This window comes from Sorex araneus, chromosome 2 (assembly GCF_027595985.1).
Source record: "Sorex araneus isolate mSorAra2 chromosome 2, mSorAra2.pri, whole genome shotgun sequence".
In the NCBI taxonomy this organism is placed as follows: Eukaryota; Metazoa; Chordata; class Mammalia; order Eulipotyphla; family Soricidae; genus Sorex; species Sorex araneus.
In genome coordinates, this window is record NC_073303.1 from 236491163 (window position 1) to 236504478 (window position 13316).

General features: G+C 62.0%; 1 protein-coding gene across 21 annotated transcripts in view; it reads right to left on the reverse strand.

Moving 5' to 3' along the window:
* Positions 1 to 811: 811 nt before the first annotated feature.
* PTPRS (protein tyrosine phosphatase receptor type S) overlaps positions 812 to 13316 on the reverse strand; it is an 85572-nt gene continuing 73067 nt past the window's right edge. For 6 of the 21 annotated variants that reach the window (XM_055126028.1, XM_055126026.1, XM_055126023.1 and 3 more), the window contains 20 exons: positions 12914 to 13011; positions 11690 to 11943; positions 11088 to 11181; positions 10779 to 10994; positions 10235 to 10392; positions 9975 to 9989; positions 9728 to 9840; positions 8413 to 8460; positions 7454 to 7551; positions 7236 to 7359; positions 6467 to 6642; positions 6129 to 6248; positions 5389 to 5543; positions 4818 to 5103; positions 4527 to 4705; positions 3409 to 3535; positions 3094 to 3219; positions 2784 to 2938; positions 2553 to 2688; positions 812 to 1907 (listed from right to left, as the gene is read on the reverse strand). In XM_055126028.1, the coding sequence (XP_054982003.1) occupies positions 1839 to 1907; positions 2553 to 2688; positions 2784 to 2938; positions 3094 to 3219; positions 3409 to 3535; positions 4527 to 4705; positions 4818 to 5103; positions 5389 to 5543; positions 6129 to 6248; positions 6467 to 6642; positions 7236 to 7359; positions 7454 to 7551; positions 8413 to 8460; positions 9728 to 9840; positions 9975 to 9989; positions 10235 to 10392; positions 10779 to 10994; positions 11088 to 11181; positions 11690 to 11943; positions 12914 to 13011 (2747 nt within the window). In that variant the 3' untranslated portion in view covers positions 812 to 1838. The remainder of the gene's footprint in view (positions 1908 to 2552; positions 2689 to 2783; positions 2939 to 3093; positions 3220 to 3408; positions 3536 to 4526; positions 4706 to 4817; positions 5104 to 5388; positions 5544 to 6128; positions 6249 to 6466; positions 6643 to 7235; positions 7360 to 7453; positions 7552 to 8412; positions 8461 to 9727; positions 9841 to 9974; positions 9990 to 10234; positions 10393 to 10778; positions 10995 to 11087; positions 11182 to 11689; positions 11944 to 12913; positions 13012 to 13316) is intronic. The other 15 variants (XM_055126036.1, XM_055126033.1, XM_055126031.1 and 12 more) reach the window with 5 other exon arrangements.

The window sequence follows — 13316 nt, forward strand, 5'->3', positions numbered from 1 at the left end:
CCTGGCTCTGCACTCAGGAATTACTCCTGGCGGTGCTCGGGGGACCATATGGGATGCCGGGGATCAAACCCGGGTCGGCCTTGTGCAAGGCAAACGCCCTACCCGCTGTGCTATTGCTCCAGCCTCCCCCTTTTTTTAAAAGGGGGGGCAGGGTCATATGAGGTGCTGGGATCAAACCCAGGTTGACCATGTGCCAGGCAAGCGTTCGGTTTGTTGGTTTGTTGTAACATCGCTCCAGCCTCCTTTTAAATCTCTAGTTTTGTTTCTGGGTGGTCACATCTGGTGGGGCTCTGGGGGACCCTTTGGGATGTCAGGGATCGAACCTGGGTCCGCCACATGCAGGGTCAGCGCCCTCCCCGCGGTCCTGTCTCTCCTCTGGCCCCTTTCCTGCGTTTTTTAACATTCTGTGATGTGATGTTAAGCGTCTCTCTCTGGTCTGTCTACTCAACAGAGTGGATTCATTCCTGCTGCTCTAACAAGTTCTTTCTTTTATTATTTTGCTTTTTGGGTCACACCCAGTGATGCTCTAGTTACTCCTGGCTCTGCACTCGGGGAATCCTCCTGGTGGTGCTTGGGGGACCACCGGGGATGCCGGGGATCGAACCCAGGTCGTCCACGTGCAAGGCAAAAGCCCTACTTACGGCATCATCGCTCCGGACCCTGCCATTCTGAGTTCTAATTAGGGTGGGTACTGAAATGGGTTCCTGGGATCTCTCCCGGCGGGTGGGGGCTCACAAGGTCATCGGATCGCAGCCCCCCTCCCACGCTAGTCCCTTGCACCCCACAGCAGAGACTCCAGGCAGGCGGTGCAGTCGGACCATCTGCTTTTAATACAAAGTCGATATCTACATACACAGAGTGGGGACCCCCCCGCCGCTGCTCCACTGCAGAGCGACCCCAGATTTACTCTGGGAGAAAGAGGAAAAACTCACTTGCTCAGGGTGAGGGTCTGGGAGGGGGGGTCCCCGTCTTTTACTCCAGAGTCCCAGGGGAACAGGATCCCTGATACGGGGCGCAGCACTTGCCCCTCTCGCCCGCCGAGGTGGGGGGCAGAGGAAGGGCTCTCCCCTTTGGGGTCTGTCCTCCTGGAGGGGCCGGGGAGGGGAGGGGGGTTTAGGCTGGTGGCAGCGCTCCCTCAGTGGGCGCAGACTCACGCTGGTGGGCCTGAGACCCTCCACCCCGCCCCATGGTCTCACCCTCACATCGTTTCCTTGATATGTCTGAAGATACTTAAAACGCAAAAGGCAAAAAAATAAAAATAAAAAACTCGGGGAGCAATGGGGTGTCCTTTTGTTGAGCAAGGCACAACTTCCGAAGATGGGCGGGGGTGGGGGAAAGAAAATAAAAGCCAGGCCCCAGGACAGCTGTCGGGGGAGGCCCCCCTCAACAATACCCCAAGGGGCAAGCGGAAGAAGCAGTTTGCAAATACGCCCTGGGACCCAGCAAATTTCTTCTCTTTTTTTCTGTAATTTTTTTTCTTTGTTTCTTTAAAAAAAAAATACTTTTTATTAAAAAAAAAAAGGTTGGGGGTAATGAATGATCACTGGATACAGTTACACCGAGTTTGGAAGGAGGGGGGTTCTGTTCACAGATCCCCAGCCGGAGAGGGTGCAGGGCTGAGCCCCTGCCACCCGCATTTGCTTACCCCCGCCCCCCCAAATTGGAAGGAAATGAGGAATGTGCCGAATGTCTGAAGGTGGCGTGGGGAGCTGGTTTGGGGGGCTTGGTGGGGCTGCCCGCGTCCTTCCCCGAGACCGTGTAGCTCCTGCCTTGGCTGCCGGGGGGGTCCGGGGGCCCGGCTGGCGTGGGCATGGCGTCCGCTGGGTCGGGGCGATGGCTTACGTTGCATAGTGATCGAAGCTGCCCAGGTACTCCAATGCCGCCTGGTAGCAGAACTGGTACTCGTCCTGGTGGGGGGGGAGCAGGGCGTTGGGCTCTCTCCGGTGCCCCCCAACCCTGCCCGCGTGCTGACCCTGATAACATCCCTTGATTCCCCTATGGCCCAGCCCTGCCCACACTCCCTTCCCCTAATCCCTTTCCTCATCATGTTTTTTTTTTTTTGGGGGGTGGGAAAGGGGGGCCACACCCAGTGGCGCTCATGTCTTACTCCTGCCTCTGCACTCAGGGGACCCAAAATCGTGCCAGGAACGGAGCCTTGTAAAAGACAAGCGTCCTTCCTGCTCTCCGCTCTCCAACCCCCATTCTTTTTTCTTCAAGTTACTCACCGTGAAATTACAAAGCTAGACATAGCTGGGCTCCAGGCATACGCTGCTTCAACACCCCCCTTGCCCCCGCGCCATCTCGTCTGCAGTGGTTTTTACTGCACTTGCCCATAGGGTCTCCGACTTACTCCCTTTCAGCACCCGCTCCTCCCCCACTCCACCCACCCTCCTGGCCTGACCACCAGCTCTGACTCCATTGGCTTTGCCGCCCCCCTTCTCTAGGTCTGAGCTGTGGGTGGTCCTTCCCAGGGTCTGGACTGAGTTCGGAGCAGGCCGGGGCCCGGGGGCCGTGCCCACTGTGGGGTGGGGGCGGGGGACCCCTGGCCTCACCTCCGTCTGCACCATGGCAGGCCGCTGGGTGCGCAGCATCTTCACCGTCTGGAAGATGTCCACCACGCCCTCGTACCGCATCCGCTCCAGCACGATGCTGAGCGTGATGAAGACTCCGGTCCTGCCCACGCCGGCACTGGGGGGGAGGGCAGGGAGCGGTTCAGCAGGGCTGCCTCTCTCGGTTACTTTAGTTGGGGGGGGGGCTTCCCCCGTCTGTCCCCGAGCGCTCACCTGCAGTGCACCGAGATGGGGCCGTCCTGGCCAAACTGCTCCTTGGTCTTGTGCACCTGGCCGATGAAGTCGATGAAGCCCTCCCCTGACTTTGGCACGCCCTGCTCCGGCCAGTCCGTGAACTGGAACTGCCGGACAGTCCGGGACTGGCCGTCCTGCAGGGGCGGGATGCGCGGGCTCTTGCTTGGCCATTGCCCAGCCAGCAGCCCCGCGCTGGTTTTCAACATCCCTGGCGACCACCTACCCCCGCCCCCGCCCCAACACTTGCCACGTCTCACTGGGACCTCCCAACGTCCTCCTGCCCACTCACCCGGGCGTCGGTGACCTTGAACTCCCGCAGGATATACTGAGGCATGTTGTATTCAGCCATGGGATCCACCACGAAGTACTGGTAGCGGGCAGAGCGCTCGGCCGGCCAGTACTGGTGACATTTCTCCTGTAGGGAGGGAGCCGGGCAGTTAGCCTTGAGGCCCCGCCCCCGGCTAGGCCCCGCCCCGCCTAGGCTCTGCCCCTCGATCAGGCCCCGCCCTGCCTCCACCTCCAGATCAGGCCCCGCCCTGCCTAGACTCCACCCAGACCAGGTCCCACCCACCCAGTCTCCACCCCCAGATCAGGCCTCGCTCACCCGGCCCATCTCCCGCAGTTTGGTGAGCATGACCACGATGGTGGAATTGTTCTCCCACAGCATTCTCCAGAAGTCTTCCGTGGTCTCGGCCAGGGGCCCTTGCGTCGCGATGTACGCCTTCTGCTGCCTGTGAGGTGGGGGGTGTGTCTAAGCCCAGGCTAAATGGGGCACCATTCTCACCATTTTCCTTCCCAACCCCCCCTTTAAAAACAGCACTGTCGGGGCTGGTGCAATAGCACAGTGGGTAGGGTGTTTGCCTTGCACGCGGCCCACCCGGGTTCGATTCCCAGCATCCCATATGGTCTCCTGAGCACTGCCAGGGGTAATTCCTGAGTGCAGAGCCAGGAGTAACCCCTGAGCATTGCCGGGTGTGACCCAAAAAGCAAAAAAAAAAACAACCCAAAAAAAACCCAAAAAACCCCCCAAAAAACCAGCACTGTCACTGCAGCACTGTCATCCCGTTGTTCACTGATTTGCTCAAGCGGGCACCAGTAATGTCTCCATTGTGAGACACGTTACTGTTTTTGGCATATCAAATACGCCATGGGGAGCTTTCCAGACTCTGCTGTGCAGGCGGGATACCCTGAGTAGCTTGCCGGGCTCTCTGAGAGGGACAGAGGAATTGAACCTGGGTCAGTCGTGTACAAGGCAAATGCTCTACCTGCTGTGCTATCGCTCCAGTCCATATATATATATATATACATATATACATATGTATATATATATATTCCATATATATATTTTTTGGGGGGTCACACCCAGCAGTGTTTAGGACTCACTCCTGGCAGGCTCAGGGGACCCTATGGAATGCCTGGGTTCGAATCTGGGTCAGACGTGTGCAAGGTAAGCGCTCTACCTGCTGTACTATGGCTCCCGCATGGGGGGGAGTGGTGATTTAAGAAAATGAAAAAGAAAGGGGGGTGGGGAGCCTGGGGAGATGGCTCAAAGCTGGAGCTCATAGTTTGCATGGAGAGCCTGGGGACTGATCGCCAGCACTGCAGCCCTAGAGCGCTCAGCATGCTGTCAATGTGTGGTTCCCCTATAACCCATCCCCACCAAAATAGGAAAAGAAAAATTGAAAAAGGGCGTTTGGTGGCCGGCAGCACGGGGCGAGGTACCTGTAACCGTCGATGAAGCTGGCGTTGATGTAGTCAGAGCCCTCCACGCCCCGGATGGGCTGCAGACACACCCGCGTGCTCTCGTAGGGCATGATGTTGACGAGGCGGTTCTTGAACTTGTTACAAGGCAGATTGGCACTGATGAAGCGGGAGGTGTGGGCTTTGGAATTGGCCAGCCGCTGTGGGGTAAGGAACGGAGGGAGCGCGGGCCAGGGGTTAGAACTGACTCCCCACGCCACCGTGTGCGCCGGGCGCAATCCCCGAGCCCCGAGCCCCAGCCGCTTGGCCCACCTTAAACTCGAGCTCCATGCCCGTGACGTGCTCGCCGGGCTCCACCTGGGCCAGCTTCTGGATGTAGGCGTAGAGGCTGCGGGCCGGCACCTCCGTGTTGCCGCAGCCCACGGCCTCCAGCAGCGCCTCGTGGATGAAGCTGTACTGGTCCTCTGTCTGCACCATGTAGTTGCGCTGCGAGCGCATGAGCGTCACGTGGCCGTACACGTCCACCGTCTTCTCGGGCTTGATGCGCTCCAGCATGGCGTCGATGACGATGAAGCAGCCCGTGCGGCCCACGCCAGCACTGTGGAAGGCGGGGGGAGGCTGGTATCTGAGCCCCTGGACTGACAGTGAGGCCAGCAGAGGCCCACTAGGGCCCCTGCAAGGAAGCCTCCAGTATATATAGTACAGGGTGGTTAAGAAGAGCAAGGAGTGGGCGTGGCCCAGAGGCGTGGCCGGATGTGGGGCTTAGGCAGGGGCCTCAAATGACTGTGGGCGTGGCCCGATGTGGGGCGTTGGCAGTGCCCTCATCTGATGGCGGGCGTGGCCATATAGTGGGCGTGGCCAGGCAGTGGGCGGGGCCGGTTACCTGCAGTGGACCACGATGGGGCCCGCATCTGGGGGATTGCAAGTCTTGACTCTCCGCAAGAAAGCTAGGAACGGCGTTGGGTACTCGGGCACCCCGTGGTCTGGCCACGCTGTAAACTGGAACTGGCGGACCTCCCGCTTCTCACTGGAGCCGTTCTGGGGACCAAGGAGGCACTGTCGGTCACTGAGGCCACGCCCCATCTATTGTGCCACCGGTTCCCCAGGTTGCCCCTATCCCCCCACCTTCCGGACGCAGGTGGCAGTGGCCTTTACCGGGGTCCAGCCCTGTTCACCATGGACAATTCGGAGCCTGCATTTTGTCGCTTTAAATTCACCCAGTGGCCCCATCTTCCCCACACAGCGCCAGAGGTTAGGAGGCATTCTCCACACCCTGGCCCTGGTCAGGGCTCAGGGCTGACTCCTGGCTCTGCGCTCAGGGAACCATATGGGATGCTGGGGATCGAGCCTGGGTTGAAGCCAGGCTCAAATGCCCTCCCCAATGTCCTATCTTTCACTCTGGCCCAGGACTGCCAGCTTGGCATCTCTCCCTGCTCTCCTTTCAACACCTGGGGTCACCCGCCCCTGCAGGGGGCTCTAGAGAGCCCTTACTCAGGTCTGCTGTCCTCTGTCCATAGCCTGAGGAAGGTCCTCCCTACATCCAGCAACTCTGCAAGCTGTGTCCCATCCTGCCCCAGGGCCTTTGCATGCCCATGCCTCCAACATACACCTCCTGGCCCTAACCTTGTGCAGAGAAAATGTCCGCACGCAGAACGTAGCCAGCTCGATGGTGTCCAGCAGTGTGACCTGGATGAAGCCATAGGTCTCGGCACCCCTGTTGGGCCAGTACTGGTCACACTTGATCTGTTTGAGGAGAGAATGGATTTGTGTGTGTTTTTATTTTGGTTTGGGTGCCACATCAGGCTGTGCTTAGGGGACCCTATGGGGTGCCGGGGATGGAACCTGGGTTGGCTGCATGTAAGGCAAACACCCTCCTTGGTGTCCTATTGCTCTGGCCCCCAGAGGGATAGATTTGAGCCTGCGTGTGGGGGGGTGGGGGGGCACAGGGACACCGGCCTCACCCGCGACTTCTCCTCCAGCCGCGTCATCATCACCACAGTGGCCGAGCGCTGCTCCCACACCATGCGCCAGAAGTCCCCGAAGGTCTCCGGGAGCGGGCCCTGCGTGGCGATGTATGCATTCTGCCGCCGGTAGCCGTCCACGTAGTTGGCGTTGATGTAATCGCTGCCCACGATGCCTGTGGGAGGGGAATCGCCGGGGGGGGGGGGGGGCTGTGCCGTGTGCTGCTGACCAGCACGCCTGTCTTCTCCCCCAAATCAAGAGCCTCCCCAGCCCTTGGGGTGTCTGATTGGGGGGGTAGGGGTGGGACTGCCTTGGCACAGAGGGACAGTGGGCAGAGGTTATCAGTTCAACATTAGTGGCTGGCACCTATATGCCAACACATGGCAGTGGGGCCTCCGTCCAGAGGTGGACCCCTGTTTCCCTGAGCCACCTCTGAGCATGTCTACGTGGCAGCCGGGATAGGGTGATAGGGCGGGGAACTTGGGCTTTCTCTTGTGGTTTTTTTTTTCCTTTTTGGGGTCACACCCGGTGATGCTCAGGGGACCCTATGGGATGCTGGGAATCGAAGCTGGGTGGGCCGCTTGCAAGGCAAACGCCCTACTCGCTGTGCTATCATTCCAGCCCCTGGGCTTTCTCTTGGTTTTGATTTGGGGGGAACCCTTGCCAGGGGTCTAACGGGGGCGGGGCTCCATGCGACAAGGCCAGCGCCTTTACTCCTGGACTCCGGGGGGCCCCCCGAGCTTCCTCTGCAGCAGCCGCCGCGGGTACCTTCAATGGGCTGGAGGATGACGCGCGAGTGGTCGTAGGCAATGACGTTGGCGTAGCGGTTCTTGGGCTTGTTCACCTCCAGGTTGGAGTGTTCCCACGTGAACTGCTGGCCCGGGTCAATGGACTGTGGGGGCGGGGGCGGGGAGAGAGGCGGAGTCAGGAGGGGGCGGGGCCGCGAGGGGCGGGCCTCGGCGGGCTCCGGCGCCGCGGCCGCTCACCTCATACTCCTGGGACAGTTTGAGGCTGTCGTTGGCCTTGAGGCGGTCAGTGTGCTCGGCCATGTCCGCGATGGGGATGGGCGGGTGGCTGAGCATGCCTGCAGGGAGAGCACATTCACCCCCCACGAGGGCCGGTCACACAGCGGTGGGTGGGGAGGGGGCGCCAGCGGGGAGCCCCCGGGGGGGTGCACGGGACAGTGTGAGTCTGCGATGGACCAGCTGGGATTAGAAAGGACTGTGGGGAAGGGGGTGTTCGGGGCGACCCCCGCTGTGGACCGGCGGCGAGGTGGGCGCGCCCGCGGCTGCAGAGCCCCCCGCCAGGCTCGACACCCCTGTGGATTCCTGGTGTCCGGCCGCCGCCCCCCCCACCCCAGGACACCACCAAGCTCCTAGTGGCCCAGGAGGACGGGTGGGCAGGAAGCAGACACAGGATGAAGCAGCGGATGGAGCCGGCAGAAACCCCCGCTGTGCCCTGTTCGGCCCCCAGGGAGGACCAAGGGCGGGTCCCCCCTCTCACCCTGTAGCTGCAGTGAGGACCCTCCTCTTTGACCTCTGAAGCCTGCCCCTGGGGGTGCTGTGGGGGGCCTGGTTCGCGGTCCTCCTCCCCTCTGCACCTCACAAGCTTCCCCGCACCCCTGCCCCTCTGCCAGCTGCAGTCCTGCTGCTCCATTGTTGAAAACCCACCAGCTGTCGCTGAGGACCCCCCAGAGCCTGATTTTAGGGACCCGAGGGTCAGTCTGCTCGCCCCTTGTCACATGTGTGTTGGAGGGGAGGGAGAGCTGTGTCCCTAGCGCACCGGGGTCCTGTCTAGGTCCCCCCCACCAGCCGCCTGAGAGTCTGCCGCCACCCCCCTGCACCCCTCCCAGAGACCAGCAGGGTGGAGGCTGGGCGGGGGGCGGACATGTGGACAGAGATGGAAACAGACGGGGAGGAAGTGGAGAACAGACACAGGAACTAACTTTCAAAGTGAAACCCCGGCTCCCTGAGGGGGCTGCTGAGGCCCGAATCTGCAGAAACAGCAAACAATAAATAAATGAAAACACGCAGGGCCCCGCCCCCCGCCCCCGCCTTGTGCGCACCGCCCCTCCCACTCCCCACGCCAGACCCCCGCCCCCGTGCTGGGTGTATGGACAAACGCACAGGGCGGCAGGACTTCAAACGATGCGGGACACAAGGCCGGACGCCCTCCCGCCCGCGCCGCGGCTCCGGACTCCCACCTGTCCTCCCAATAGCCTCGTCACCAGAGACTCACTGACAGCCACTGACACACCCCCCCCTGCCCAAGATCATCCTGGCCTTCAGGGTCCTGCTAGAGACCCGCCACCACCACCAGAAGGGAAGGGATTTTGGAGGATGTTGGACAGTGAGGAAGAAAGTTGAGGGTCGCTGAGGGGAAGCCCCGGTGGGTCACTCAGCACAGCCGGGAGGGCGCCCGCCTAGCACGCGTTCGACCCCCGGCACCCCACAGGGGCCCCCTGACTAGAGAGAAAAGGAATCCTCGGCACAAACCCTTCTCCTTTAGCCAAAATCAGAACCAGCACCGGCTGGCTCAGCCACAGAGAGCGCAAAGGAGCGGCCGGCGAGGCCCTCGGACCCCGGGGAGAAGCCCATGTGGGGCGGGGAAAGAGAACCGTGGCGTGAGCCCGCTGGCGGGGCGGCTCAGAGAACACCCGGAAGAACAGCCACCGAGGGCCAGGGAGGACAAAGCCCAGGGTATTTGCCCAGAGCACCTGGCGTGAGTCAGTGATGGGTGTGGGGGGGAGGGGGTGTGGCATCACCGGGCCAGGGAGACCCCCACAGGCCATGTGTCCTCGCTAGCTCCTGGGCCCCAACACAGGTGGGGCGGGGAGAGAGAAGGCAAACCCTCAAGCAGAAAGGAGGGGCTACACCCGGTGATGCTCAGGGGGTCATTCCTGGCAGGCATGGGGGGCCCTGCGCAGTGCTGTGGTCAGCAGCTCCCGAACGGGCGCCGTCTGTGGGGCTCAGGGTCAGTTCCTGTGCAAGGGCAGTGCCCTCCCCGCTGAGCTATGGCCCCAGCCTTTATAGTCTTTAAATCCCCGTCAGCTCAGAGCTGCGTGGCCCACCCCGCAGTGTCAAAGGAGGCTGGGGAAGGCTAGTGACCCGAGAGCCCCGATCCCCCCGCCCAGCCCTGCCCCGAGGGTCCCCCAGACTGGCCCCTCGGCCCCACAGCTGCTTCAGGGAAGCGGGAACCCAAGGGCGTGGACCTGTGCGCCCGCCCCTCCCTTGCCCGTTGCCCGGGTTGCGGGCCCCCACCTGGGGTCTGGAAGTTGATGCGTCTCATCTCCACGGGGTCCTTAGGGTGGTGGGGGGCGAGGTCGGCATTGTTCAGCAGGCATTTGGTGCGGGGCTCCGAGTCCTTGCGTTTGCTTTGCGGGAGGAGTAGGTGGGGGGGTTGGGCCAGTGAATCTCTGCACCCCCCCCATGCCACGCCGCCACCCCGTGGGGTGTCCTCCAGCACACCCTGTGTTCCCACCCCATGCAGCCCTGAGCCAGTGCTCACCTGTCGGGTTTGCTGCTTGCCAGCACAGAGACCCAGATGAGAGGCAGCAGGGAGGGGGGGAAGGGAGGGGGGAGAGGAACAGTGAGTTGGGGGGCGGGGCACTTTTAGCCCAGGACCCTCTAATCCCGTCCCCCTCAAACCACGCTGAACACAAGTCCAGCCACTGGCCGGCTCTAAAGCTCTGCTCGAGACTGTGACCTCTGGAACCTTTTCCGCCCCCCCTCCACTCCCCTTGCTGGGGGCAGCGCGGGGGGGCTCACTTCTTGTACAGCAGGATGGCGATGACGATGCAAATGATGAAGACCACAGCCAGCACGGGCCCAATCACCCAGATCAGCCCTTCCTCACCGTCCACAATGGGCTGCGGGTCCGGGTTGTCCAGCTGGAAGGGGTCTGAGAAGGGACTGGCCGCGAAGGTCTGCAGGGGCGGGTGGAGTGGGGTCCATCAGAGCCGCATGGATGCTCAGAGCTGGCACCCAGGGGTCTGTCCTCTGAGGTCTGAATGCTGAGCCCTCCCCGGGGGGTCTCCAAGAACCCAGACTCCAGCTAAGGCTCATTTTCTATCACCACCACCCCCCACCCACACACACACACACACAGGCTTTCCTCTCTGGAGCCCCCAAGCCCTGTTTGCATATGCAAACCAAGAGACCTCCTGGGCATGTTGATTTGCATATAAATTGCATCAATTTGCATGCTGCTGTGAATTTGCATACGGACACGCCTGCATTGGACTCCTACATATCCCTGAAAACCCAGTTCCAGCACCTGCCCCTGAGTCAGGGGCCCCCGCCTGAGACTCACAGGCTCATTCTTCGGCAGCACGGCCAGGACGAAGAGGACATAGCGGTGGCCGGGCTCCAGGCCCCTGTTGTCGAAGCCCCCATACTGCTTCTGGTCACCGGGGTGGAAAGTGGCTGGCAGTGCAGAGAAGCGGGCGGTGATGTAGGGCCGGGGCGCCTCCAACTGGCGTGAGTGGCGCAGGCTGCGCCTCTGCAGCCGGGCGATGTCCTGGATCAGCTGAGGGAACAGAGGGCGCAGGCGGCTCCGAGTCAGGTGGGGCTCCGGGAAGGCGGGCCCTGCCAGCCTGGGCGTGCCTGCCCGCGCCCTCACCTCCTCCAGGTCCATGTCCTCTGGGCTGCCGAGGGGGGTCAGGAACTGGCCACTGCGAGACTTCCGCAGCGGCACCATCACGATGAAGAAACTCCTGTCCAGGGATGGGGTGTCAGAGAGGAACGGGGCTGTGTGAGGGGGTTCCCCCCACCTCCCCCGCTCTTTGGCTCCTGCTTCTGCTCATGTCCCTCTGGGGTTTGTAAGTCAGGGCCCACCAGCCCCGCGAGTCTTTTTGTTTCTCTCTCTCTCTTTTTTTTTTTGGCAGTTTGGGTCACATTCAGCGATGTTCCAGGGTGACTCCTGGCTCTACACTCAGGAATTACTCCTGGTGGTGCTCGGGGGCCGCTATAGGATGCCGGGGATCGGACCTGGCAAGCACCCTCCCTGCTGGACTATTGCTCCAGCCCCCACTTTGCAATTCTTGCGTCTCAAACCGAACTCCTAAGCATCCCGCCAAGCCCCATCAGTGCCCAGTCTTGGAATTTTTACGGGCTAAACCCTCCTCCTGCACCCTGGTGACTGTTGGTGCCTGTGCGGGGGTGTCTTTCATGGCCCCCTCGGAGCCCAGGATGGGGAGTTGAGGAGGGGGGTGCGGAGCGTACTGGACGGGCACGGGGCTCTGGCCGTCGGGCAGGTACACCATGATGAAGCCGTCGGCGTCGGGCTTGGGTGCCACGCTGGGCTTGCCGCTGAGCAGGTTGAAGGCCGTGCGGGCCGTGACGGTCTGCTGCAGCCCCCCCAGGCTGCTGCCGCGGTTGGTGAGGACAAAGTTGTAGAAGGTGTTGGGCTTGAGGTGCGTGATGAGCTTCTTGGTGGAGCGGCCGTCCACGTCCAGCGTGAGCCCATTGTACTGGATCTGTGGGGCCAGGCGGGCTCAGTGCCCCCACCCCGGTCCCCACCCCCCAGGCCCAAGGGTCCCGCCACCGCCATGGAGTCCCAGCCCATGACGACCCTGCGTCCCCCCGCCCCCCACCTGCCCTCGACCCTGGGGGCGCTGGCTCTGCGCTTCCCTGACCGAGGTGGGGCTGTTGGACCCTGTGTGATGCCCGCGATGGGACCGGGGGCAGCCAGGTGCCAGGCAGCCCCTGCTCCTGGCCCTCAGGCTGTTGCTGCACATATTCCTTTTTTCTTTTTTTTTCTTTGCTTTTTGCGTCACACCGGGCGATGCACAGGGGTCACTCCTGGCTCTGCACTCAGGAATTACCCCTGATGGTTCTCAGGGAACCATATGGGATGCTGGGAATCAAACCTGGATCGGCCGCGTGCAAGGCAAACGCCCTACTCGCTGTGCTATCGCTCCAGCCCCTGCATGTATTAGACTCTTTTGGGGGTATGAGGAGTTGGAGTCACACCCGGTGATGCTCAGGACTTCTGAGGATGGTCAGGGAGGGTGTCAGGCACGTAAACCCCTGTGTATCTCTCCAGCCCCCATCTCCCTCCCTCAGTTTCTCCTTTTCTCTCTCTCTTTCCCTCTCTCTTTGGGGGGAGTGGTTCTTGGGTCACCTGGCAATGCTCAGGATCTGCATTGGGGGGCTGGAGTGACAGTCCAGTGACAGGCAGGGCATTTGCCTTGCACACGGCCAATGTGGGTTCAATCCCTGGCACCCCATATGCTCCCCCCAGCCCCGCCAGGTGTAAGCCCTGAGCACTACCTAAGTGTGGCTCGCCAGGTGGGGGGAATAATAAAAGAATCACTCTGACAGTACACAGGAGACTAAGGAAGGGCAGGGATGGAAGCTGGGTGGGCTGCATGCAAGGCCAAGGCCCGCCCCGCCACACTGGGGCCACCACGGGCGGGCGTTGTGGGGAGCAGGGACCCCCCTCACCTTATAGGGCGTGGGCGAGTTGTAGTTGTCGGGGAACTCCCAGCTGAGCAGCACCGACGTCTTCATGATCATCTTCACCTTGAAGTTCTTGGGCGAGACTGGCGCGCGCCGGGCAGCAGCGGGAGAGGAGAAAAGAGAGGGGGGCCCAGTGAGTGGCCGGCAGGGCCAGTGTGGGGCGGGGGCTGCGGGGGGGTGGGGGGCGGCCAGCCCAGGCGCTCTCTGCCGTCGGTGTCCCTGCCCCTGGCCTTCCTGCCTGGCCCTGCCTGGCCCTGCCCGGCTGCAGAGAGAGAAGGTGGAGAGAAGGAGGAGGAGGAGGGAGGAGGAGGAGGAGGGGGGAGAGGAGGAAGAGGGAGGAGAAGGGGGGCAGCAGCGGCGGCGCCGCCCCCCTGCCGGAAGCCCCACA